Raw genomic sequence first — 27,387 nt, 5'->3', positions numbered from 1 at the left:
TGGCCAAGTTAGAATCCAGATCTTACTCCAATTGAGAATTTGTGGCTGGGCTTGAAAAGGGCTGTTCACTCATGATCCCCTTGCAATCTTACAGAGCTTGAGCAGTTTAGTTAAGAAGAATGGGGGAAAATTGCAGTGCCCAGATGTGCAAAGCTGATGGACTCACAAACTCAAGGTTGTAATTATTGCCAAAGGTACGTCTGCTAAATACTTACTTGAAGGGGGTGAATACTTACACAATTATTTTGTGTTTTATATCTGTAGTTAATTTAAAACACTGTAGAGATCTGTTTTCACTTTGACACAAAGTGTCTTTTACTGTAGATCAGTATCAAAAAAAGCCGAATTAAACCCACTGTGATTCAATGTTACAAAACAATAAAACATGAAATCTTCCAAGTGGGAGGGAGGGGGGGGTCAATACTTTTTATAGGCACATTAGATGAGATCCTAAATGAATGTTAATACCCCTCCTCCCCTTCTTACCCCATCCCTGACATACTTAGTTGTTTGTTTTTTTCTCTGTTTCTGCCCATCACTCTGCCTGTTCTTCATCTCCCTCTTCCTTTCTTTCTCCTGAGGCCTCCTGTCCCATGATCCTTTCCCTTCTCCAGCTCTGTATCACTTTTGCCAATCACCTTTCCAGCTCTTAGCTTCATCTCACCCCCTCCGGTCTTCTCCTATCATTTCGCATTTCCCCCTCCCTCCACTACTTACAAATCTCTTAGTATCTTTCCCTTCAGTTAGTCCTGATGAAGGGTCTTGGCCCAAAACGTTGACAGTGCTTCTCCTTATAGATGCTGCCTGGCCTGCTGTGTTCCACCAGCAGTTTGTGTGTGTTGTTTGAATTTCCAGCATCTGCAGATTTCCTCGTGTTTGCGTTTTAAGTCAGTGGGCTAGTCCATATTCAAGAACTCAATCTAAATGAGTATGCCACATTTGACACAGACTTCAATAGTGATTAGAGGACTGTGCATCAAAGAAGCCTATGCAAGTATTCCCCAACTGGAAGTCGCAGAACTGAATTTCAGGAGACTGAGAAATACACTGTCTCCTGAAATTCAGTTCTGAAGCTTTCAAGTTGGGTGATTGTGAGCTATACAGGAAATCTAGGTTTGACTTTCTCAAAGCCCTTGGGGATACAAGAGTCAATATCAGACCAAGCTTGAGCTTCAGACTAGCCACATAAACACATTGTGATTGTGGCCTAGTTTGTGTGCATTAATGGACTACCAAGCCTAATTAGGCAGTATCACAGGAAATAAGGCTACCGAAAATTGTAAAATTTCAGAGTTCATATCAATGGATTGTAGACTACTCAGGTAAAGCATAAGGTGCTATTTCTCTGGTTTACCACTGGACAATGGAGAAAGCTGAGTAGGCAGGTCAATGTGGAAATGGGAAGGAGAATAGAAATGACATGCAACTGGGAGCTTGGGATGGCCATCACAGAACACTGCAAACTGGGCATCTCATCCGGGCTTGCCCCCCCTGCTATAAAGAAGGCTGATTGAGTGCATCAACGTAGGTTGGAGGAGGTGCATAGCGTATGACTTCTTGCATAGAGTAATTAGGCCAAATGAATGATGTATGCAATTTAAATAATTGCTTCTTAGCTTTATTCTTAGCATTTTAAAGTTCTGTTAGGTACATCTACAGCATATTTAGATTTGGTGTCAAGTTAATACAGATGCATCTAATTATTTCACCTCTAAGTTATTCTTAAGATCACATACAGAATTGATTTTCTTAAATGACATCCAGCAGGCAAGAATTAGCTTTAGAAAACAATCCAGATGGGGAGGAAAATTGTTTTTTTTAAACAGATGTTGAAATGTTTCAATCAGATTAATTCCACAAGGACAAATTTTGACATTTTTACTGCTTCAGTGTTGGCTGCAATAAAGATCCCCATGAATTAGACCTGAAATTCTTGACTGTAGTTAGAACTAACTTCACATTATGCACTACTTTCATTAATATTTATTTTGAAACTCAAAATCGGCTGGTATGCATGCATGAATCTGTCATTTCACTCAAGTGGATATAAAAATCACATGGAAATACTGTTTTCAATTTATATTTAAAGTACACACATATATCAAGTTTGAAATTTTTACTTACAAAACCTAACAGTATAAAATTATGAGAAGCATAGGTAGTCAGAGCCATTGTTCCAAAGTGATATTGTCAAATATTAGAGCGCACAGCCTTAAAGTGAGAGGGGCATGTCTAAATGAGATTTATGGGAAGATTTTTTTTTGCACAATGGTAGGTGCCTGGAACATGCTGTAGGGGGAGGTAGTTGAAGCAGATACAATGGCAACGTTGAAAAGACACTTAGGCAGATGTGGGCATGCAGGAGATGGATGGATAGAAATCACATACAGGCAGGTGAGATTAGTTTAATATGGTAAGCACAGACATCGTGAACTGGAAGGCCTTTTCCTGTTCTGTGCTACTCTATGTTCAATAAAAGGAAACAATATACCTCCAGTGCCCTCTAGTTTTGCTTTGTTAAGCCAGGTTACAAAGGACAGCAGCAATTACTTTGAAGACAGTAGCATTTCAGACTTAGCCACTCAGCTACTTGACCTCTCGGGATGTCATGACTGGCCGATATCCAACATGCCAAGGGTGCGGCCTAAGAGTTTGGCTTGCCACTGGAGGCTCTGGATGGATCGAAGGTCGGTGTCCCAACAGACCGGTGTGTCATGGGAGTTGGAAGATCTTTGGCTGTGTGCCCAGAAACCTGAGATCTTGGGCACAGAGCTTGGAAAAAACAACACAACGGACTTTTAACGTCATAAACCAGTGAGTTGTTTGTTAAGTCTCCCCTCTTGCTGTGAAACGGAGACATCGCTTTCTCCCTTATTAGGGAGAGAGAGAACCTGTGGTATGTTGAATACAGGGTGAACGTGTAGTCTTTGCAGTACTGCAAGTGTGTGTCTCTGCTGTTCCTTTTGCTGCACGCTTGAGTGCTCGGTGACAGGTAAAGATGCTTTTTTTTGCTGGTGGGGGGAGGGAGTTTCGTGCTTGCTGCCAATTACACGTGGGAGGGAGGGGAGCTGGGGGGGGACTTTGGGGTTCTAACATTTAACTGTCATTCATTCTTTGGGGCACTACTCTGTTTTCATGGATGGTTGCGAAGAAAAAGCATTTCATGATGTTCATGTATATTATATACATTTCTCTGACATTAAATGTACCTTTGAAACCTTTGAAAAGACTTTTATTAACTTCTTACTGCATATTTTCAGTCGTCACTTTTTGCCTCAATGGTATACAGGTTTCCCCCACTATTTGAAGGTAGAGCGTTCCTATGAAACGGTTCGTAAGCCGGAATGTCATAAAGAAGCAATTACCATTTATTTATATGGGAAATATTGGAAGGTACTTAACACAAACAGCTAGCATAGTCGTGCACAGCAGGTGCACACAGAAGCAAATGACCACTAGTCTATAGATATCAAAGTTTAATGTGAAAGTACATTAATGTCAACATACACAACCCTGAGATTCATTTTCTTATGGACATGCTCAGTAAATATATAAAAATGCCATAATAGAATCAAAGAAAGACCAGCCGAAGTTGGCCATTCAACCAGCGTGCAAAAGACAACAAACTGTGCAAATACAAAAAGAAATAATAATAATAATAATAAACAATACATAAGAAGAACATGAAATGAATAGTACTTGAAAGTGAGTTCATTGATTGTGAGATAGGTCAAGTGAAGTTGAGTAAAGTTCTTTTTTTTTCAATCTTTTTATTAAATTTCATATAAAAAAAAACAACACATAATAATGAATAGATTACAAATTCAATAAACTTGAAATTACATTAGTAATAGGATAATAATATCCTATTAAACATCAATCAACAAAAGGTACATAAATCAATCAAGTCTATATAAATATATATGAAAAAAAAACAAAAATAATCATCAAAAAAGAAAAAAAAAATTGAAATTATATATGAGAAAAAATATATATTGAAAAAAATACTAAACTAAACTAACATGGGCAATAATAGCACTTTATAAATATATGAAGGTGTCAAGAAAAGAACTCCGGAACTCCATACCTGAACAAGGATAAGAGTAAGGTTATCCCCTTTGGTTCAACAGTATGATGGTTGAGGGGTAGTAATCATTCCTGGACCTGACGGTATAAGTCTTGAGGCTCCTGTACTTTCTTCCTGAGGGCAGCAATGAGCATGTTCTTGGTGGCATGGGTCACTGACGATGGATGTTGCTTTCCTGCGACAACGTTTTGTATAGATTTGCTCAATGGTGGGAAGGACTTTACCCGTGACAGTCTGGGCCGTATCCACTTCTTCTCATAGGATCTTCCCTGCCAGGCTATGATACAGCCAGTCAACATTCTCTCCATTACACATTTATAGAAGATTGTCAAAGTTTTAGATGTCATGCTCAATCTTTGTAAAGTCCTAGGGAAGTAAAGGTGCTGCTGTGCTTTCTTTGCAATTGCATTTATTGTGCTTGGCCCAGGACAGGTCCTTCAAAATATTAACACTGAGGAATTTAAAGTTGCTGACCCTCTCCACCTCTGATACTTCAATAAGGACTGGCTTAAGGACTTCTGATTTCCTCCTTCTGAAATAAATAATCAGTTCCTTGGTCTTGCTGACATTGAGTAAGAGGTTGTTGATGTGGCGCCACTCAGCCAGATTTTCAATCTCCCTCCTATATGCTGATTCATTACCATCTTTGATTTGACCTTCAACAGTGGTATCATCAGCAAACTTGAATACGGCATTGGAGCTTTCTTTAGCCACACAATTCTAAGTGTAAAGCAAGTAAAGCAGGTGGCTAAGCTTACAGCCTTGTGGCACACCTGTGCTGATGTACATTGTGGAGGAGATGTTGTTGCCAATCTGAATTGACTGAGGTTTCAAGTGAGGAAATAGAGGATTCAATTGTGCAAGGAGGTATTGAGGCCAAGGTCTAGAAGCTTATCAATAAGTTTTGAGTGGATTATGATATTGAATGCTGAGCTGTCGTTGATAAAAGAACATGCTGATTTATGCATTTTTGGGGTCCAGATGTTCCAGGGTTGAGCGAAGAGCCAGTGAGAAGGCATCTGCTCTGGACCTGTTGCTCAGTTTTGCAAATTGGAGTGGATCCAAGGTGCCTCTCAGGCATGTGCTGATAGGTTTGGTTCTCACTGTGGACAGTAGTCTTTGACACAGGTTACCACATTCTTCTTAGGCACCAGTATAAATGAAACAGGTGGCTACTTCAGACTGCCAAAGCAACAAGTTAAAGATCTCAGTGCTTTAGTATTTGGCCAGGTACCCTGTCTGGGATGGATGATTGTTGTGGGTTCACCATCCTTAAGGCTGCTCACACATCAGCCTCAGTGGCTGAAATAACAGGATCATCAGGAGCTATGGGAGTGATGGTCAAAGCAAACATAGAAGGCACTGAGCTCATCAGGAAGCAAAGCCCTGTTGTTGCCGATGTCGCTTTATAAGAGGTGATAATATTCAAGCCCTGCCACAACTGTCAAGCATTTTTAGTTGATCCAAGTTTAGTCCGTTATTGCCACTTTGCTTGTTGATGGCTTTCCAGAGATTGTATCTGGACCTCTGATTGTGCTCTCAGCACATTGTAGATCTCATGGTTCATCCAGGGCTTCTGGTTGGGAAAGACTCTGAATGATTTTCTTGTTTTAATAAAGTCTGTGACGATTGTTTTAATAAAGTGGAGTATTCAACAGATCCACAGGTGACTCCTTAGACATAGCCAGGTCCACCAAACCAAAGCAATCCCATACCCACTCCTCTGCCTCCTGCACCGCCGCTTTGTTGTCTTAGGCTACATCCACACTACACCAGATAAATCCGTAACCAAAGCTTTTTTTCTTCGTTTTTACCCTCCGTCCACACTAAAACGGCGTTTTCGTCCCCCGAAACCAGAGCTTTTCAGAAACGTTTTCCAGGGTGGGTATTTTTGAAAACGTCGCTTGGGCAGATCAGTGTAGACGGGGTAACCGGAGACTTCTGAAAAAGCTATCAGACGGCAGCTCGCTATTTCATTGTTTTCTTGAACAGAACCTAACAATTTCAGAACAGACGGCAACGAGACTGAAGCCAGAAGAGTTAGAAACATACTCACCAAATACTTTGAACCAGAGCTTACTGAATTAATAGAAACATCGAAAATAGGTGCAGGAGTAGGCCATTTAGCCCTTCAAGCCTGCACCGCCATTCAGTATGATCATGGCTGATCATCCAACTCAGAACCCTGTACCTGCTTTCTCTCCCTACCCCAATCCCTTTAGCCACAAGGGCCATATCTAACTTCCTCTTAAATATAGCCAATGAACTGGCCTCAACTGTTTCCTGTGGCAGAGAATTCCATAGATTCACCAGTCTCTGTGTGAAGAAGTTTTTCCTCGTCTCGGTCCCAAAAGGCTTCCCCTTTATTCTTAAACTGTGACCCCTCGTTAGGGCCTTCCCCAACATCAGAAACAATCTTCCTGCATCTAGCCTGTCCAATCCCTTTAGAATTTTATACGTTTCAATAAGATCCCCCCTCAATCTTCTAAATTCCAGTGAGTACAAGCCGAGTCGATCCAGTCTTTCTCCATATGAAAGTCCTGCCATCCCAGGAATCAATCTGGTGAACCTTCTCTGTACTCCCTCTATGGCAAGAATGTCTTTCCTCAGATTAGGGGACCAAAACTGCACACAATATTCTAGGTGCGGTCAATACAGCAATCAATTTCAATACAGCAATCTTTCCCTCGGGTCCTCAATTTTGTTCTCCAGGTACTGCACATTTGCTAGCAAGATGCTAGATAGAGGGGGCCTCATCTCTCTGCATTTTTGCCTGGCTTGGACCCCCACCTCTGGTTTTGCTTCCTCCACTGTGATGAACTTTCCTCCACTTTAAGGTGCCATACTTCCTTAGTCCGCCAAATCGTTCAGAAGATCTTGAAATCTGTAGATCATTAAGTTGATTAAAAAGCACATTGCTTAAAGGGAAATTATGTGCTGCAAATTGCAGTGAGAATAATTCAAAAGATCTCCATTGTAATGAAACTGCTCCATTTTGGCTTTAACACCAAACATCAGCCTACAAGACTTGGAATAGAGAAATTAACACTTCCTTAGATGCTGGCCGAGAGCACTAATGCTGCCTAATTTAAGACAGGAATCAATGTCAAGTATACAAGAGTACTAAGGAAGGAAAAACAAGGAATTATCTTGGCTACATTTCATCCCAGAAATTCTTGCTCACTACCTACCAACAACTTTGGATGTGGAAAGAAACTAATGTTACCAGAGAAAACCACAGGTAGAAAGTATAAACTCCATGTAGATAGCACTGGAGGTTATGACTGAACTTGGGTCACTGGATCTATTCAGCAGCAATTCTGTTAATTGCACTGCTGTGTTGCCTTACGTAATCAGTATTTGAAAATGGCACTGAGGTGACAAGCCAAGATCGTTTTGAATGGCTGAGCTGCCGAGAAGGGCTTAATGGTTTAGTCTTGCTTCTTTGATGTGTTCTTAACTAAAATTTTATGTTCACTTAAGAGCCTAGGTAGAATCCAGACTTGGTAATTCATGTGAAAGAGAATTAAGAGGTAAAATCAACACTGGTTGGAAGTGCTAATGCTCAAATATGCATTGCCTTTCATTTCCTTAAATAATGGTACCTGCTGGCGAGCATATGACAGTATCATTGGAAGCTACAAATGGTAGCCTCAGCTAGCTGACCCATAAACATATTCATATTTTCTTACAACACAGAAGGAAGCTAGAGTCATAGGACAATAGGTGGTGCAAATAGTAGATCTATAGCATTGCCATGTCAGAGACCCATGTTAAATCCTTATCAAGGATGCTGTCTGCATGGAATTTCTATGCCTTGCATGTAACCACCTGGGTTTCCTCCAGGTGCTCCAGTTACCTCCCACATTCCAACACTTGCAGACTGGTAGCTCATTGATGAAGTGCTTCAAGAGGCTGATCATCTCCTGCCTCCCAGACAGCTTTGACCCACTGAATTTGCTAAAAGGTGTATCAGGTGCATGATGGACACCATCTCCCTAGTCCTACACTCATCCTTGGAGTACTTGGTCATAAAGACACTTACTGTATGTTTGACTATTGGTTATTGATTACAGCTCCACATTCAACTCTCTAGTTCCATGCAAAAACATTTCCAAATTCCTTGATGTGGGACCTAACATCACAAATAGCCTGTCTGGTCAAACCATATAGATACTGTGGCCAAGAAAACACACCAGCCAGGGTGATAATCACTCCTGGGAACTTGAAGTTATCAACCTCTGAACCTCAGCACCACTGAGGTAAACAGGAGATTGACCACCACCCTCCTTCCTGAAGTCAATAACCAGCTCTCCTGTTTTACTGACAATGAGGGATTAGTTGCTGTCATGATACCTTGTCACTAGGCTTATTATCTCCCTCATTTACTCTGATTTTCTTATTTGAGATACAGCCCACTACAGTGATATAATCTGCAAATGTGTAAATGAAGTTACAGCAGAACCAGCTGATACAGTATGAATGTATAGGCAGTTCAGGCATTTCCAGCTGGAACTTTTTAAATGTTAAAGAGATTGATAATTTCAATAATTAAGACCTACTCTCGTCATTAACTCTATTGTAAAGGTGAACCAAAAATAGAAGTCGTTATTAAGCTACCTCACAAGGTTCAAAGGACAATTTGATTCATTTAGGCATACGTACATATTTAAAACTTGTTTTCTGTAAGATTTAACTTACCTGATCGGTAGCTTGGTAGACGTGGATAAAGATTGCCGTTGGAATTTGGCTCCACTTTGAATCAAGGAAAGAAAACATTAGACCATAAGACATCAGAGCAGAATTAGGGTATTTGGCTCATCGAGTCTACTATGCCATTCCATCATGGCTGATTTATTATCCTTCTCAACTCCATTCCCCTGTCTTCTCAAGTAACCTTTGACATTCTGACTAATCAAGAATCTATTAGCCTCTATTTTAAAAATACTTAATAACTTGGCTTCCACAGCCATCCGTGACAATGAATTCTGCATGTTCACCACCTTCTGGCTCAAGAAATTCCCCCTCATTGCTGTTAAAAATGGACATCTCTCTATTCTGAGGTTGTGCCAAAACTCACACACTATAGGAAACATCCTCTCCACATCCACTCTACAGAGGCCTTTCAATATTTGATAGGTTTTAATGAGATCCCCACCTTAGTATTCTAACTCCAGCAAGTTCAGGCCCACAGTTGTCAAATGCTCCACAAGCGTTAACCCTTTCATTCCTGCAATAATTCTTGTGAACCTCCTCTGGATCCTCTCTAATGCCAGCACATAATTTCTCAGATAAAGAGCCCAAAACTGTTCACAGTACTCCAATGCAGTCCAAACAAAGCCTTATAAAGTGTCAGCATTGCATCCTTGCTACTAAATTCTAGTCCACTCAAAATGAATGTGACATTGCATTTGCCTTCCCTACCACTGTCTCAATCTGAAAGTTTAGCTTTACGGAATCCTGCACAAGGACTCCCAAGCCCCTTTGCACCTCTGATTTTTGAATTTTCTCCATTTAGAAAATGGCCAACATCTTTATTCTGTTGACCAAAATGCATGACCAAACACTTGCCTACAATATATTCCATCCGTCACCTTTTTGCCCATTCTTCCAATCTGTTTCAGTCCTTCTACAGGCACTAATTCCTCAACATTACCGATCACTCCACATACCTTTGTATCTTCTGCAAATTCCATCATCCAAATCGTTGACATATAATGTGAACAGAAGCGGTTCCAATAGAAATCTCTGCAGAAATCACTAGTCACTGGCAGCCAACCAGAAGAGCCTCCGTTTATTCCTACTCTTTACCTCCTGCCAGTCAGCCCATGTTTTATCCATGCTAGTGTCTTTCCTTTAATACCATGGGTTCCCATCTTGTTAAGCACCCTCGTGTGTGGTACCTTGTGAAAGACCTTCTGAAAATCCAAAGAAATGACATCCACTGACTCTCCTTTGTCCATCCTGTATGTTATTTCCTCAAAGAATTCCAACAGATTTGTCAGGCTGGATTTCCACTTAAGGAAACCATGTTGACTTTGGCCTACTTTATCATGTCCCTCCAAGTAGTCGAAAACCTCATCCTAAATAATTAAATCCAACACCTTCTGAAACACTGAAGTGAGGCCAGCTGCCCTATAATTTCCCTTCTTCTGCCTCCCTCCATTCTTAAAAGAGTGTAGTGACATTTGCAACTGTCCAGTCTCCTAGAACAACTCCAGAATTAGTGATTCTTGTATGATCATTACTAATGCCTCCATAATCACTTCAGCTACCTTTCAGAACACTGGGTTGTATTCTATCTGGCCCAGGTGACTTACCTACTCTTCGGAACTTTCAGCTTCCGAAGTACCTTCTCCTTAGTTAATAGCAACAACACTAACTTGCACTTCCTGATATTCTCAAATATCTGGCATAGTGCCAGAATCTTCCACAGTGACACCTGCTCCAAAATACTTGTTAAGTTTGTCTGCCATTTCTCTGTCCCCCATTACTACCTCTCAAGCATCATTTTTCCAGCGGTTCAATATTCACTCTCATTCTTTTATTCATTATATATCTGAAAAAAAACGTTTGACATCCTCTTTTATATTACTGGCTAGCTTCCCTTCATAATTATTCTTTTCCCTCATTATTACTTTTTAGTTTCCTTCTACTGGCTTTTAAAAGATCCCTAAACCTCAAACTTCCCACTAATTGGAGATGACAATGCTGTCATCTACTGGCTGAACAGAGCTACTCCCATTTGGATAAGCAGGGCAACACTGTGAGGATCATGTTTTTTTCATTTCTCAAATGCTTTCAATACCATATAGCCCTCATTACTGGGGGATAAGCTCCATTCAATGCAGGTTGGCAGTTCCATTGTATCCTGGATAATGGAATATGTGACTGGCAGACCACAGTATGTGAGGCTTCAGAGCAGTGAGTCAGACATGGCTATAAGCAGCACTGGGGCCCCACAGGGGACTGTACTGGCTCCCTTCTTGTTTCCCCTGTATACACCAGACTTCAGGTACAACACTGAGTTATGTCATCTGCAGAAATTCTCTGATGACTCAGCAATAGTTGGGAAGATAATGGAGGACTATGTCAAATAGTGCAAGCTGAATCATCGACAGCTCAACATTAGTAAGACAAAGGAGATGGTGATAGACTTTAGGAAGACTAAGCCTGCAATGCTCCCTGTTACTATTGGTGTTGAGGACATGGATGTAGTGATGACCTACAAGTACCTGGGGGTGCACCTGGATGACAGACTTGAATGGAGCACCAACACAGAGGCTGTGTACAAGAAAGGCCAGAGTCGTCTCTACTTCCAGAGAAGACTGAGGTCTTTTGGAGTATGCAAGCCTCTCCTTTCTGTTTTTTACATCTTTTTTAATCCATTCAATATACATACACTGTAATTGATTTACTTACTTACTTATTATTATTTTATTTAATTATTATTTTTTTTCTCTTCTAGATTATGTATTGTATTGAACTGCTGCTGCTAAGTTAACAAATTTCACAGCACACTTCCGTGATAATAAACCTGATTCTGATTCTGACCTAATCCTGTTGAGCTAAAAACTAACCAAAGCCCGATTCCCTATAATATTGCATCAACAAAAATATTATAATGTCACATTTCCAAAGATATTAATTAGAAAAGGAATTTTCACACAAATGCAGCATTTAATTTTTGATTTTATATTGAGACCATCTTTTGTAGCACAGAATGTGAGATTGGAATCAACTCCCCACTTGTCTCACTCAATAAAGGCACGTCGAAAAATAATGTACTAAAGCAATACTCATACACATACCTCCTACCCTTCCATTCACTGATGTTTGGGTACGCAATGATCTAGGTGAGTATCTTTCTGGTTCTTTGACCTGTATAATAAAAAAAGTACAATTATGCAGAATGAACAAATACATATATGCCTTCATCATCAAAATTTAAGGTCCAGGCAGTCAAGTCAAGCAACACTTAAATATATATTCAGGACTCATTATTCTTGAAGGATAGCACACACACTTCGTGTGGATTACTTAAAATAGTGCAGATAGCACGAAGGTCACTAGCAATGATATTGACATATAATCCATGAATCTTACAATTTTATGTAATACTTAGCTTGTAAATTTCAGCCTGCACACTTCAGCAGTTGTCAACTGATGATGTGGTGCAGTCCGAAAACCAAAAGCTACGCTCAAAGTCTACTATCATTCTTCAACCAAGTATCCTTTTTTATTCTAATTAGCAGTCAAAATTTAAGACCTTCTTTAACAAACTAAAGACCTGCTGAGGCAAATGGGTGAGAGGGTAATTGATTAGTTATTTCTGAGTTTTTTCATCTAGTGCCAGATTCAGTACTAATTTATCAGTCATCTCATTATAGATAGTTCCACTGAATGGGATAAAGGAGGTATAGAAATCAAATCTACACGCAACAGAGCTACTGGTAATCTGAGATCATAATAGAAAGCAACACCCAGAATAGAAGGTTCAGTAGAAGAACCACAATACACTTGAGAAGATTGCACTTTTTTGGGGGGGGTGTCCATTGAAGATAGGACATTTAACACAAAAGGAAACACTGTGGAGGGAACTGAGGAACCAAGGGGCGAAGATTATCAACTTTAAGATGGCAGCACAGGTAGAAACGTTAATGAAGAAGGTATTTGGGATGTTTGTCTTCATTAGCCAGGGCACAGAGTAGGAAACTCTCTGCACTACTTTATAGAACATTGGTCAATATCGAGCTCCCGGTCGATACCATCAAAAGGAGGGAAGGCAATTTATCTATTCAATCTCCGGGGACGGTTACATCAATTGACTGTGTTTCAATCCAAAACAGAACATATACTCAATGGCCACTTTATTAAGTACACCCATATGCCTGCTTGTTAATGTAAATATCTAATCAGCCAATCATGTGGCAGCAACTCAATGCTTAAAAGCATGCAGACGTGGTCAAGTTGTTGTTCAGACCACACATCAGAATAGGGAAGAAATGTGATCAAAGTGACTTTAACCACTGAATGATTTAATGATGCCAGATGGGGCGATCTCAGAAACTGCTGATCTCTTAGGACTTTCACACCCAAGTCTCTAGAGTTTACAGAGAAAGGTGTGAGAGACAAAAAAGACGTGGCATTTCTATGGCTAAAAAAGCCTTATTAATAAGTGCATGGCCAGGAGCATAGGAGAATGGCCAGACTGGTTCAAGCTGACAGCAAGGCCACCATAAATCAAATAACCATGCTTTCACAGTGGTATGCATAAGAACTGCTCCAAATGCACATGTTGAACCTTGAAGTGGAAGCACTACAGCTGCAGAAGACCATGAATGTACACAGTCAAGTACAGGAGGTACCTAGTAAAGTGGCCACCGAGTACAAGTAATACTCATTTTCCACAGAGCACTTTACGAAATCCCAAGGACTCACACTGATTATTATGGAAGCAATTTTGATCACTATACTTCATTGTTTAATATAAATAGGAAAACATTTTAAAGCTTTCTTAAGCTTTTAATAATTGGGGATTTTTAACAATTTATTTTGAATTTACTCCTAAAATACTATGTCATTTTTATTCTTGATTCTACATTATATATCAGAAAATTTGTTTCCAACTGTAATTTTCATAAGTGGAGTATATAATAAAATTGTTAGAATGAGGTTACATTTACCAAGGGAGTTTGAACAGCAGAGATATGAATGTTTGTAAAAATAACTTGCAGAAACCAAATTCGTTTGGTTAGTGCATGAAAAGACTTTAAAGTATTTGCCCAAGGTGATTAAAAAAAATGACATAAGATGCAAAGAAGGCAACATGCAAAGATCTTTTAATGAATTCTTTACCCTGATTCTGGTAACTGAAAAGCAGTTTGAAAGAGCCTGAATTGTAACAAAAATATAAATTTTATATATAAAATAAGACGAACCCTTGTTTGTACTTTTGCTACTTTTTGCTTGATTCCATGTGGTTCTTCCTTTAGGTACTGTTCAGTGAAATTGTTCAGTACTTCATATAGCTCTTGGGTTACATCTGGAGGCTCGACATCTCCAAGTAAAATTGAACTTGCTCTGATGTCCTGGCAGTAAAATCTATTTAAACACAGTTTTTAGAAAATTAATGTTTTCAAAACTAAAGGAATGCCGTCCATTATACGCTATTGGTCCAATATTTTAATTCAGAATAAACATGAAGCTATTTTATATTAAGAAAGTAATCTAAAGTTCAAGTAGAACATAAAACACCACAGTACAGTAAGGCTCTTCAGCCCACTATTTTGTGCTAACTCTATAATCTACTCTAAGATCAATTTAACCCTTCCCTCCAACATAGCCCTCCATTTTTCTATCATCCATGTGCCCATCTATGAGTTTCTTAATGTATCTGACTGTACCACCATCCTTGGCAGGATGTTCCATGTATGCACTACCTTCTGTGTGAAAAAAATACACCTCTGACATCCTCCCTTCACTTTGCTCCAACGTAAAACTACCCCCCTCATATTAGCTATTCGCACCCTGGGAAAAAGTCTCTGGCTATCTACTTGATCTATGACACTTACCATTTTGTAAAACTCTTGTCAAGTCACCTCTCATCTTCCTTCCCTCCAAAGAAAAAAGCTGGCTCACTTAACCTATCCTCATAAAACTCTAATCCAGGCAGCATCCAGGTAAATCATCTCTGTACTCTCTCTAAAGCTTCCACCTCCTTCCTATAAAGAGGCAACCAGAATTGAATGCAATATTACAAGCGTGGTCTAAGCATGGTTCTACAGAGCTGCAACATAATTTCATGGCTCTTGAGCTCAAACTCCAGACTAAGGAAGACCATTACACTATACACTTTTTATAACCCTATCAACCCGCAGCAACTTTGAGGGGGGGTTCATGGATGTGAAACCCAAGATCCTTCTGTTCCTCCACATTGCTAAGAATCCTGCCATTAACCCTGTATTCTGCCTTCAAATTTTTCACGACCTGGAACCTAAGGTCAAAGCAGGCTCAAAGATGATGACCTGGAATCTGAGCTTCAAACACTGCAGTACATCGGGAAGGGAGAGAATTACCTGGATGCTCTGTTTCAGGCGGTAGTCATGCCCATTAGATTAACTGCCTCAAGTTCGGTCTGTGGTCAAGGACAAGAGGGCGTGACTGCAAGTGAGGTGGGTTATAGGATCCAAGACAGTTCTGGAGGAGCCTGAGCCCTTGAGCTTGTCCAACAGGTCTGAGATTCTTGCTCCCTGAGTGGAGGCTGTGGGAATGATAAGCACTGTAGTTCAGGAAACCATTCAAGAGAGGGAAAAGAAGAGAAATATAGTCATAATTGGGGATAGTATAGTCAGGGGAATAGACAGAGTTCTCTGTTGCGAGAATAGAGTATCCTGAAGGCTGCGTTGCCTGCCTGGTGCCTGGGTTTGGGACATTTGACCTGCAGAGGAATTTGCAGTGGGAGGGAAAAGATCAAGTTGTTGAGGTCTGTGTCGGTACCAGTGACATCGAAAGAACGAGGAAAGAGGTTCTGCTGAGGGAATTTGAGCAGCTAGGGACTAAATTAAAAAGCAGAATCAAAAAGGTGGTAATCTCTGGCGCTGTGGATAGGACTTTAAACTAAATAGAACGGGGTGGGTTCAACAGACTGGAGAGGTATGGATAAAGTAAAAAAGAAAAGTGTGGGTAAAGACAAAGAAAAAGCAAAGGATAAACAAGAGAAAAATAAGAGTGGAGAGAAGAAAAGTTAAGTGCAAAAGATTACAAGATTTTAAAACCACGAGTGTAAGGGCACTTTATTTGAATGCCTGTAGTATTTGAAACAACGTCAGTGAACTTGTGGCACAAAACTACAAAGAGGTATGATTTAGTGGCCATTACAGAGAGGTGAAGAGGATTGGGAATTAAATATCCAAGGATATCAGGTAATACGAAAGGATAGGCAGGAAGGTAATGGAGGCGGGGTAGCGCTCTTAATTAAAGGGGAGGTCAGGGCAACAGTGAGAGACGATATACGGAGCAGAATGCTGAATCCATCTGGATAGAGATTAGGAGTAGTAAAGGGAAAAGAAAAGTCACTCGTGGGGGGTTATCTATCAGCCACTGAATAATAACATGACAGTGGCACAGGCAATAAACAGAAATAGCTGAGGCATGTAAGAATGGAACAGCCATTATCTTGGGGAACTTTAACTTGCACATAGATTGGGTGGATCAAGTTGGTCGAGGCAGTCTTGAGGAGAACTTCATAGAATGTATCCATGATGGCTTTCTTGAACAACATGTTACTCAACCTACAAGGGAACGTGCTAGCCTATATCTGGTCCTGTGCAATGAGACAGGTAAAATTATTTATCGGGTAGTTAGGGATCCTCTCAGAAATAGTGTCCGCAGTATGATTGAATTTCTCTTACAAATGGAGGGTGCAATAGTCCAATCTAAAACCAGTGTATTTTGCCTAAATAATGAAGACTACAATGGGATGAGGGAGGATTTGGCCAGTGTAGACTGGGAACACAGGCTATATGGTGGGACAATAGAGGAACAGTAGAAGACCTTCAAAGAGATTTTTCACTGTGCTCAACAAAAGTATATTCCAGTTAAAAGCAAGGACAGGAAGGGTGGGGAGAGCCAGCTTTTGGTAACTAAGGAAGTAAAAGAAGGCATCAAAGTAAAAGCTTGTGCATACAAAGCCGCCAAGAGTAGTGGGAAACTGGAAGATTGGGACAGCTTTAAAAAGCAACAAAGAATCACTAAGTGAGCAATACAAAAAGCGATGCTAGATTATGAAAGTAAACTAGCACAAAATAGAAAAATGGATAGTGAAAGCTTTTATAATTATATAAAGCGGTAAAGGGTGGTTAAAGTGATCGTAGGTTTCTTGGGGGACAATTAGGGGGAATTGATATTGGGTAATGAGGAAGTGGCAGAGGCTTTGAATAACTATTTTGTGTGAGTCTTCACAGTGGAGGACACGTTTAACGTGCCAAAGAGAGATGTTATGGATACGATGGGAGGCGAGGACCACGATACAATAGCTACCTCTAAAGAGGTAGTGCTGAGCAAACTTGTGGTCCTGAAGACATTAAATTTCCCTGATCCTGATAGGATGCATCCCAGGGTACTGAAAGACATGGCAGAAGTTACAGTAAAGGCTTTAGTGATTTTACAAAAATTCTCTGGACTCTGGGCAGGTCCCAGCAGATTGGAAGACAGCAAATGTCACACCACTGCTCAAAAACGCATGTAACTATAGGCCAGTTAGTTTAACATTTGCAGTTGAGAAAATGCTTTAAACTATCCTTAAAGAAGAAATAACAAGGCATCTGGGAAAAAAAATGGATCCATCAGGCAGATGCAGCTTGGATTCAGCAAAGGCAGGTCCTGTCTGACAAACTTACTGGAGTTTATCTTTGAGGGTATAATGAGTGCAGTGGATGGAGCAGAACAGATGGATGTTATTTACTTGGATTTCTGGAAGGCATCCAATAAAGTGCTACATAAAAGACTTTTGCATAAGATAAGGATGCATAGAGTTGGGGGTGATGTATCAGCAGGGATAGAGGATTGGTTAACTAATAGAACACAGAGTTGAGATACATGGGTGTTACTTTGGTTGGTAATGAGTGGTGAGTGGTGTGCCACAGGGATCAGTGCTGGTCCCACAACTATTCACGATATACAGTCGGCCCTCCTTATCCGCGGAGTAAACCAACCGTGGACCAGGAAAAACCGGTAGTTCTCTCTCCAGCACTCGTTGTTTGAGCATGTACAGACTATTTTTTCTTGTCATTATTCCCTAAACAATACAGTATAACAACTATTTACATAGCCTTTACATTGTATTAAGCATTATAAGTAATCTAGAAATGACTTAAAAGTACAGACAGTCCCCGGGTTATGAACAAGTTCCATTCCTGAGTCCATCTTTAAGCTGGATTTGAGGTTGGAACAGGTGTATCCGGTATTATTTAGCAAAAGTTAGTCAAACATTTTTCTTAGTATATAGCACATATTTTACCTTTCTATGAAAATAAAACACTTAAGAAACATACGTATTTCAATAATTAAACCACTGCGTTGCTTAGTAATAATTGTAGCTTTCATCGGGGCAGGGCCTTTCACATGCTCCATTAAAATTTTTCCGATCGTTGAACGACTGTAGCCTAACGCTTTTCCAATGACTGATGGCGTTTCATCTCTTTCCGATTGCTTAATTACTTTCACCTTATTTTCAATCGTGATCGTGATTATTTTCGTGAACAGAAACACTGCGGATTCAGAGCTGTGCCACCGGGTCCTAATGTCCACCGCACTGAGATACATCAAATAAAGTCTGGGGTTCGCGTGGATCCTAAAGACCACCGCACTGGGACAACTTAAATAAGGGACTTGAGCATCCATGTTTTTTGGTATCCTTGGGGGGGTCTCGGAACCAATCCCCCATGGTTAAGGAGGGCCGACTGTACATTAACCATCTGGAAGAGGGGACCAAGTGTAGTGTATCTAAGTTTGCTAATGATACAAAATTGAGTGGAAAAGCAAATTGTGCAAAAGCCACAGAGATAAGATCTATGAGGATGTACGAGAAATCCAGAGCCTGATAGCAGAAGCTAGGACATCATTCCTTGGAGCATTAAAGAATGAGTTGTGACATTAAACAGGTGTATAAAATCATGAGTGATATACTTAGGATGAAACCCATTGTCTTTTTTTCCCAGGTAAGGGGAAGTAAGATGGCATGTGTTTATGTGAGAGGCAAAAGATTTAAAAGAGATCTGAACTGCAGCTTCTTCATGCAGAGAGTGGTGCACATGTAGAAAGAACAGTCAGAAAGAGTTAGTTGAGGTAGATGCAATAAAAAATCGTGACAGAGCAGTTTGGCAATGCTGATTCTCCTGGTAACCTTGCCCCTTTGCCTCATTAATCACTTCTCATTCTGTTTAGTTACCCCAGTAGTTCACATACTTTGGCCTACTGTTCTGCATTTCTTGGGAGTTCACTATTTACGCACCCCATAACAGTAAAACAATCGCTATCTTAATTAATCAAAACAATTCCTTTAGTTAACGTGCTCTACCGATTCATAACTCATAAAAATAAGGATTCTAAACATAGGCATACCAAACAATTTAAATTAAGAACATAAGAAATAGGAGCAAGAGTAGGCCATCTGACCCGTCAAGCTTGCTCTGCCATTCAATAAGATCATGGCTAATTTGACCATGGACTCACCTCCAACTACTTGCCTTTTCCCCATAACCCCTAATTCCCCTATTATACAAAAATCTATCCAACCTTGTCTTAAATATATTTACAGAGGTTGCCTCCACTGGTTCTAGTCTCTCCTTCTTCTAGTCTCATCTACCAGTGGAAACAATTTTCCTGCCTCTATCTTATCTATCCTTCTCATAATTTTATATGTTTCTATAAGATCTGCTCTCATTCTTCTGAATTGCAGCAAGTACTGTCCCAGGCAACTCAATCTCTCCTCATAGTTGAATCCCATCATCTCTGGTAAACCACCTCTGCACAGCCTCCAAAGCCAGTGTATCTTTCCTCAAGTAAGGAGATTAGAAGTACATGTAGTACTCCAGGTGCAGCCTCACCAATACCATGTGCAGTTGTAGCATAATCTCCCTGCTCTTAAATTCAATCCCTCTAGCAATAAAGAACAACATTACGAGCCTGATTGAATTTTTTGAGTATGTGACTAAACGCATTGATGAAAGAAGAGCAGTAGATGTAGTGTATATGGATTTCAGCAAGGCATTTGATAAGGTACCCCATGCAAGATTTATTGACAAAGTAAGGAGGCATGGGATCCAAGGGGACATTGCTTTCTGGATCCAGAACTAGCTTGTCCATAGAAGGGAATGAGTGGTTGTAAACGGGTCATATTCTGCAGGGAGGTTGATGACCAGTGGGGTGCCTCAGGGATCTGTTCTGGGACCCTTATTCTTCGTGATTTTTATAAGTGAGCTGGATGAGGAAGTGGAGGGATGGGTTAGTAAGTTTGCTGATGACACAAAGGTTGGAGATGTTGTGGACAGTGTGGAGGACTGTCAGAGGTCACAGCGGGACATTGAAAGGATGCAAAACTGGGCTGAGAAATGGCAGATGGAGTTCAACCATGATAAGTGTGAAGTGGTTCATTTGGGTAGGTCAAATATGATGGCAGAATATAGTACTAATGGTAAGACTCTTGGCAGTGTGAAGGATCAGAGGGATCTTGGGGTCTGAGTCCATAGGACACTCTAGGCAGCTGCGCAGGTTGATTCTGTGGTTAAGAAGGCGTATGGTGTATTAGCCTTCATCAATCGTGGAATTGAATTTAGGAGCTGAGAGATAATGTTGCAGCTATATAGGACCCTGGTAAGACCCCACTTGGGAGTACTGTGCTCAGTTCCGGTTGCCTCACTACAGGAAGGATATGGAAGCCACAAAAAGGGTGCAGAGAAGATTTACAAGGATGTTGCCTGGATTGCGGAGCATGCCTTATGAGAATAGGTTGAGTGAACTCGGCCTTTTCTCCTTGGAGCGAAGGAGGATGAGAGGTGACCTGATAGAGGTGTACAAGATGATGAGAGGCATTGATCTTGTAAATAGTCAGAGGCTTTTTCCCAGGGCTGAAATGGTTTCCAGAAGAGGACACAGGTTTAAGGTACTGGGGAGTAGGTACAGAGGAGATGTCAGGGGTAAGTTTTTTTACTCAGAGAGTGGTGAGTGCATGGAATGGGCTGCCAGCAACGGTGGTGGAAGCAGATATGATAAGGTCTTTTAAGAGGCTTTTAGATAGGTACATGGTGCTTAGTAAAATAGAGGGCTATAGGTAAGCCTAGTAATTTCTAAGGTAGGGACATGTTCGGCACAACTTTGTGGGCCAAAGGGCCTGTATTGTGCTGTAAGTTTTTTGTTTCTAACATTCTATTTGCCTTCTTGATAGCCTGCTGCACCTGCAAACCAACCTTTTGTGATTCATGCACAGGCACTCCCAAGTCCCTCTGCACAGCAGCATGCTGCAAATTGTTACCATTTAAATAGTAATCTTCTCTTTCATTTTTCCCTAAGTAGATGACCTCACATTTACCAACATTGTATTCCATCAGCTAGACTCCTGCCTACTCACTTAATCCATCTATATCTCTCTGCAGAATTTCTGTATCATCTGCACAATATGCTTTTCCACTCAATTTAGCATCAACAGCAAATGTAAATACACTACAAGACGTACAAAAAAGCTGGATGAACTCAGCAGGTCGGGCAGCATCTGTTGAAAGAAGCAGTCAACGTTTCGGGTCGAGACCCTTCGTCAGGACTGACGAAGAGTCCTGACGAAGGGTCTCGGCCCGAAACGTTGACTGCGTCTTTCAATGGATGCTGCCTGACCTGCTGAGTGCATCCAGCTTTTTTGTACGCCTTGATTTGACCACAGCATCTGCAGTGTACTTTGTAAATACACTACACTTGGTCCCCTCTTCCAGATCGTTAATGTATATCATGAACAGTTGTGGCCCAGCACCGACCTCTGCGGTACACTGCTCGCCAACCAGAGTAACACCCACATATCCCAATTCTCTATTAGTTAACCAATCATCTATCAATGCTAATACATTACTCCCAACTCTATGCATCCTTATCTTATGGATCAGACTTTTTTGCTGCACCTTAACGAATGCCTTCTGGAAATCCAAGTAAATAACATCCATCTGTTTCACTCTATCCACTGTGCTTGTCATATCCTCAAAGAACTTCAGTATGTTTGTCAGACAGGACCTGCCTTTGCTGAATCCGCTGCGTCTGCCTGATGGATCCATTTATTTCCAGATGCCTCACTATTTCTTCTTTATTGATAGCTTCAAGTGTTTCCCCAACTACAGATATTAAACTAACTGGCCTATAGTTACCTGCCTTTTGCCTAGATCCTTAGTGATAGCTGTTGTATCGAAATCCTCACTTGCCACCGTATCCATAGAATAATCATTCAAAGCATCTGTCATTTCCTCATTACCCAATATCACATCCTCCTTCTCGTCCTCCAAGGGAACTACATTTACTTTAGCCACTCTTTCCTGCTTTGTATAATTATAAAAACTTCTAACATCTGTTTTTATATTTTGTGCCAGTTTATTTTCATAATCTAGCTTCTCTTTCTTTATTGGTCATTCAGTGATTCTTTGTTGCTTTTTAAATTTGTCCCAATCTTCCGGTTTCCTACTACTCTTGGTGACATCGTATGCACAAGCTTTTACTTTGATGCCTTCTTTTACTTCCTCTGTTACCAAAAGCTGGCTCGCCCCACCCTTACTGTGCTTATTTTTAACTGGAATATATTTTTGTTGAGCATCGTGAACAATCTCCTTGAATGTTTTCCACTGTGCAACCTCATAGTGAAAGTGCATAATCCTGGTACAACTGCATAGGTGAGAGCTTCCAACACCTCTGTTCCTCAGGAGTGTAAAGAAATCTGGCATATCCCCATCAACCAGTTTTATCGATGCACCTAGCTGGAGGTGTTATGACTTTGTATGGCAACTGTTCTTCCTGTGACTGCAGGTAACTACTGAGAGTTATGTACACAGCTCAGCACATCACAGAAACTGGACTCCCTTTTATGGACTCTGTCAATATTTCTCACTGCATCAGTAAAGCAGCCAGCATAACCAAAGACACCACCAACCCCAGACATTCTCAAGTTCAGCTTCATGTTCAAGTTTAATTGTTATTCGACCATACATCAATACCCATAAATATAGCCAAATGAAACAGTGTTCCTCTGGGTCCAAGGTGTAAAACACAATACCAACAGTCAGAGCACAGCACGAGGCACATATAACACACCTAAGATACAAGTAAAATAGTCACACAAAAAAATATAATCCAAGTCCCTTAGTTCATGAATGTTGCGTGTCCGTTTTATCGTACAAGCAAGCCGTTTACCATTCTGATAACAGTGGGGTGTAGAAGCTGCTCTTGTATCTTCTGGCCAATGGGAGAGGGGAGAAATGAGAACTCTGAGGTGGTGTGGCACAGCCTCTATGCTAGAGTCGGTGCTGTCCCCCAGAGTTCACAAGGCAGACAAGCTGTATTTCAACTGCAGGCTGTCGCAACATTCAGACTTACCAAGACATTAAGCAACTCTCTTTGTGACTGACACTCTCGTAACCAGGCAACACCTTGGTGATCTCTAATTCATCCTCTCCAAAACTTGTAATGCAGTGACCATAAACACACACAATACTCCAAATATAATCTAGCCAACGTTTTATACAGCTACAACACAACCTCCTGACTTTTGTATTCACCACAACCTATGAACAGAAGTGAGCCAAATACACCTTCTTTACTATCCCTATGGAGGCATTTATGCAGTATGCCTTTAGTACAACATGACATACTAAAAAATGGAAACACGTATGGCACAATCTGGCTATGGTAGACAAAGAGGGCACCTAGTTATTTTTTTTTTAAAAAGTAATGATGATGACCACACTGTTAAGTTAAATTTAAAACCATAACTGCAATCTAATTTGATGAACAGAAGTGCTATATAGTACTGTGTAAAAGTCTTAGGCACATATATATTGTTAGGGTGCCTAAGACTTTTACACAGGACCATTGTGATTTTATGTATTGCACCGTACTGTTCTGATATGGGTCCCCATCGTGGACTGAGAGTTGCACGATGGCAGGGAGAGGGGAACCATGGTTGCGAAAATGGGAAAGGAGCAGGATGTTCCAGAGACACATTTTGTAATTATCAATAAACCAATTGTTTGGAACCAGATTACCTTGCCTGGTGACTCAGGGCTGAGTGTTTCTGCACTCACGCCACTCCCCACCCCTGGCACTCTTTCTCTGCTAACAGTCCAAACCATATCCCTTCTGTGGCACTCCACTTTCTCTATTCCCAACATTCTTGACTCCACTCCATATTGACAAGTACAGTACTGTGCTAAAGTCTTAGATATATATACACACACACACACAAATGTTTATAAATAAAAACAATGCAAAATAAATATTTTATTAACTTCTTAAAATAGTTGGACTTGGCAAAATTATTTGACCAATTATGTGCTTTATTGTTTTTCAGAAAGCACCTTCTGGAACTGGTCACTTTTCTTTATTCCAATCTGAACTTGCTGTGTAGTGTAGCTGTCGGAGATAAATATCTAAATAGATTTACGACAACTTATATAAATAAAATATTTAGAGAAAGAGAGAATTCTGTGCGACTTACTTGCGATTGGTCTCTTTTCTTTCAATCAAGCAAGATCCCTCTAATGACACACCAGCAAACAACCCTCGTGATTTGCAGTAAGTGTACACTGCAGCTGAACTCCTAACAGCAACATCTCCCTCTAAATTTCTGAAAAACATTATCTCATGATCATTAATGCAACATAAGAAAAAAATGATGTAAGTGCAGATAATTTGCTTCCTTGAAAGCAAATAACATTATTAGCCATGTCTCAGGTTCGCCTTGAAAGAAGTGCTTCCAAATTGCACTCTGGAGATATGAGCATGCTATCCAAGCTAATTAATAATGTAGCAATATTTCACTATAACAAGCATAAAAATCTGGTTTTGCTTCTTACACTAACATATTATTTTTACTGTGCATTGAAGTCAATGGGAATTTAATTTTCGATATGGAGTAGAGAGCAGCCACTAGAATATAGTGTATTTAGCATGTTACCAAATTTGTTTTTCTGCCTATCCCTTTCTGCTGAGATGTTAACTTAAAGCTCTACTCAGTTGTCACGTCATTTTTAGGATGATATGTTAACTGAAGGCACAATTACCTCCTCAAATGAAAGTAAAAGATTCAATGCTACACTTTCAAAGGAGAGTAGAGCTATTTATTTCGAGTGTTATGGTCAATATTACTCACATATTAATATATTGCTCTTTGCCAAGTGCAATTTGATACACCACAAACAGTGATTTCACTTAAAGAGTACAACCCTTTATTGCTAAGGCTATAAAAGGTCTACTACTTTGACAAGAAAGCAATAAATTCGCACATCATTAACTACATTTTAAAAAGTTAATTTTGTTGATTAATATTCAATGTAAATTTAACCAATAGTAAATTTATCTAATTTCATCCTTCTTGCCAAATTCACATGGCATCACTGAAATATTCACTCCAGATTACAGATTTGTTTTTGGTTATAGCTCATGTAGAAGGGCCAAGGCAACAACACATTCTAAGATGGTCACTCATGAATTTAGAGCAGAAATGTACAGCACCTACGTTGTTGAAGAAAAGTCATGTTTGACAGAAAAGTGAAGAGATTTCTTTCACTTGAAAAACTATTCAGGAGTTCAAAATAAGTTGCAAAATATGATATGTATAGGTTACTGACGAATTAGGCTTTTGGAGTGTGTTTTCCAAGCAAGCACGGGTAATTATTGTGATTGACTTTGTTGTCATACCACAAAAAATGTTTCCTGTGGGAAATGGGAGTCATTCAGGATGATATCAACCAACTGATCTACCTCACTCCTGTATGACTCCTCATCATTTTCTGAAATTCTGCCAATAGTTGTGCCATTGGCATATTTATAGATACTGTCTCAGCTGCATCTAGCCACACAGTCATAGGTGTAGAGAGAGGAGAGCAGTGGGCTAAGCACGCATCCTTAATGTGTCAGAGTCGACTGTCAGCGAGGATGTGATGTTACTTGCAATCCACACTGATTGTGGTCTCCTGATGAGGAAGTCAAAGATCCAGTTACAGAGGGAGGCACAGAGGCCCAGGCTTTGAAGATTATTAGTACAAGAGTATATGATGATTTGAATTCTGAACTGCAATCAATAAATAGCAACCTGGATGTAGGTCCAGATTGTCCAGGGTTGAGTGGAGAACCAATGAGATTGCATCCCCTGTAGGCTATAGTGGCGATTAAAAATTGTAGTGGGTCCAGGTCCTTGCTTAGGAAAGAGTTGATTCTAGCCGTGACCAACCTCTCAGAACACGTCATCACAGTAGATGTGAGAGCATCTGGGTGATGGTCATTGAGGGAGCTCACCCTGGTCTTCTTGGGCTCTGGTATGATTGTCACCCTTCTGATACAGGTGGTAACCTCTGACCGCAGCAGTGAGAGATTGAAGGTGTTCTTGAGCACTTCCATCAGTTGGCTGGCATAAGTCTTCAGTGCCCTACCATGTACACCATCAGGGCCTGATGCCTTGTGAGGGTTCACGCTCTTGAAAAATGTTCAGACATTGGCCTCTGAGTCAGAGGCCAGAGGGTCACCAAATGCTGCATGGATTCACACAGGCGTAGTTTCATTCATCTTCTCAAAGAATGTATAAAAGGTGTTGAGCTCATCTGGGACTGAAGGATCACAGTTAATCATTATGTTGCAGTCCTCAGAGTCTGTCTGTATGCTGTAAGTTTAAGTACAGCTAGGTGATTGGATTTTCCAAAGTAGCGATGTGGGATGGCACGTTAAGTGTTCTTGATGGTGGTGTAACAGTGGTCAAGTGTGTTGGCTCCTCTGGTTCCATAGCTGATATGTTGACAGGGGATGCTCTTTCAGGGGTTAGCACTTAGTCACATCACTGCCCCGTCACTGACTCTGAGGCTCAAAAGGAAGGGGTGTCGTCAGACAGAGTGACAGTGATAGAAGACTTGTTAGGGAAAAGGGGGAAGACAGAATATTCTACGGCCTCAGAAGTGATGGCAGGATGGTGTGTTGCTTCCAAGGTGCCAAGGTAAGATGTCTCTGAGCAGAAAGTACTCAAGGACAAGGATGAACTAACAATGGTCATTATACATTTATTCTCCCAAAGTGGAACACTTCACACTTGTCCAGATTAAACACCACCTACTATTTCTTTGTACTTATCTGCAACTGATCCATGTCCTGCTGTAATCTTTAACAAGCTTCTACCACAATCTGTCAACCTGCCCCCCCCCCCGAATCTTTATGTTGTCTGACAACTTACTAACCCATCCATTCACATTTTCATCCAAGTCAATCAGCAGAGGTCCTAGTTTTGATCCCTGCTTAACACCACTAGTCACACTCCTCCAGCCAGAGGAAGTCCAATTTACCTCTACACCTCATCTCCTATGGGCAAGCCAGTTCCAAATTCTAGTGTCCAGATCACTGCAGATCTCATTCCAATGGATGAGACTACTATGAGGGACTTTATCAAGAGCCTTATTAAAATCGATGTAGTCAACATCTACAACATCAATCACCTTTGTCACCTTCTCAAAAGGCTCAATCAAGATAGCAAGACATGCTTGCTCTCCACAAAGTCATACCAACTATCCCTC

General features: G+C 40.6%; 1 protein-coding gene and 1 pseudogene across 2 annotated transcripts in view; one reads left to right on the top strand and one right to left on the bottom strand.

The window, feature by feature from the left end:
• The window catches only part of sh3yl1 (SH3 and SYLF domain containing 1), an 80,636-nt gene that overhangs the window by 9,603 nt on the left and 43,646 nt on the right, over window positions 1-27,387 (bottom strand). For both annotated transcript variants that reach the window (XM_059982011.1, XM_059982012.1), the window contains exons 6-9: window positions 24,330-24,458; window positions 14,029-14,191; window positions 11,899-11,968; window positions 8,789-8,842 (exon numbers count right to left, since the gene is read on the bottom strand). In XM_059982011.1, coding sequence (XP_059837994.1) covers window positions 8,789-8,842; window positions 11,899-11,968; window positions 14,029-14,191; window positions 24,330-24,458 — 416 coding nt within the window. The remainder of the gene's footprint in view (window positions 1-8,788; window positions 8,843-11,898; window positions 11,969-14,028; window positions 14,192-24,329; window positions 24,459-27,387) is intronic.
• The window catches only part of LOC132400724 (sin3 histone deacetylase corepressor complex component SDS3-like), an 85,557-nt pseudogene that overhangs the window by 47,041 nt on the left and 11,129 nt on the right, over window positions 1-27,387 (top strand).

This window comes from Hypanus sabinus, chromosome 10 (genome assembly GCF_030144855.1).
Source record: "Hypanus sabinus isolate sHypSab1 chromosome 10, sHypSab1.hap1, whole genome shotgun sequence".
NCBI classification, from domain to species: Eukaryota; Metazoa; Chordata; class Chondrichthyes; order Myliobatiformes; family Dasyatidae; genus Hypanus; species Hypanus sabinus.
Note: the sequence above shows the minus strand (reverse complement) of the source record. Positions and strands in the feature narration are given on the sequence as shown.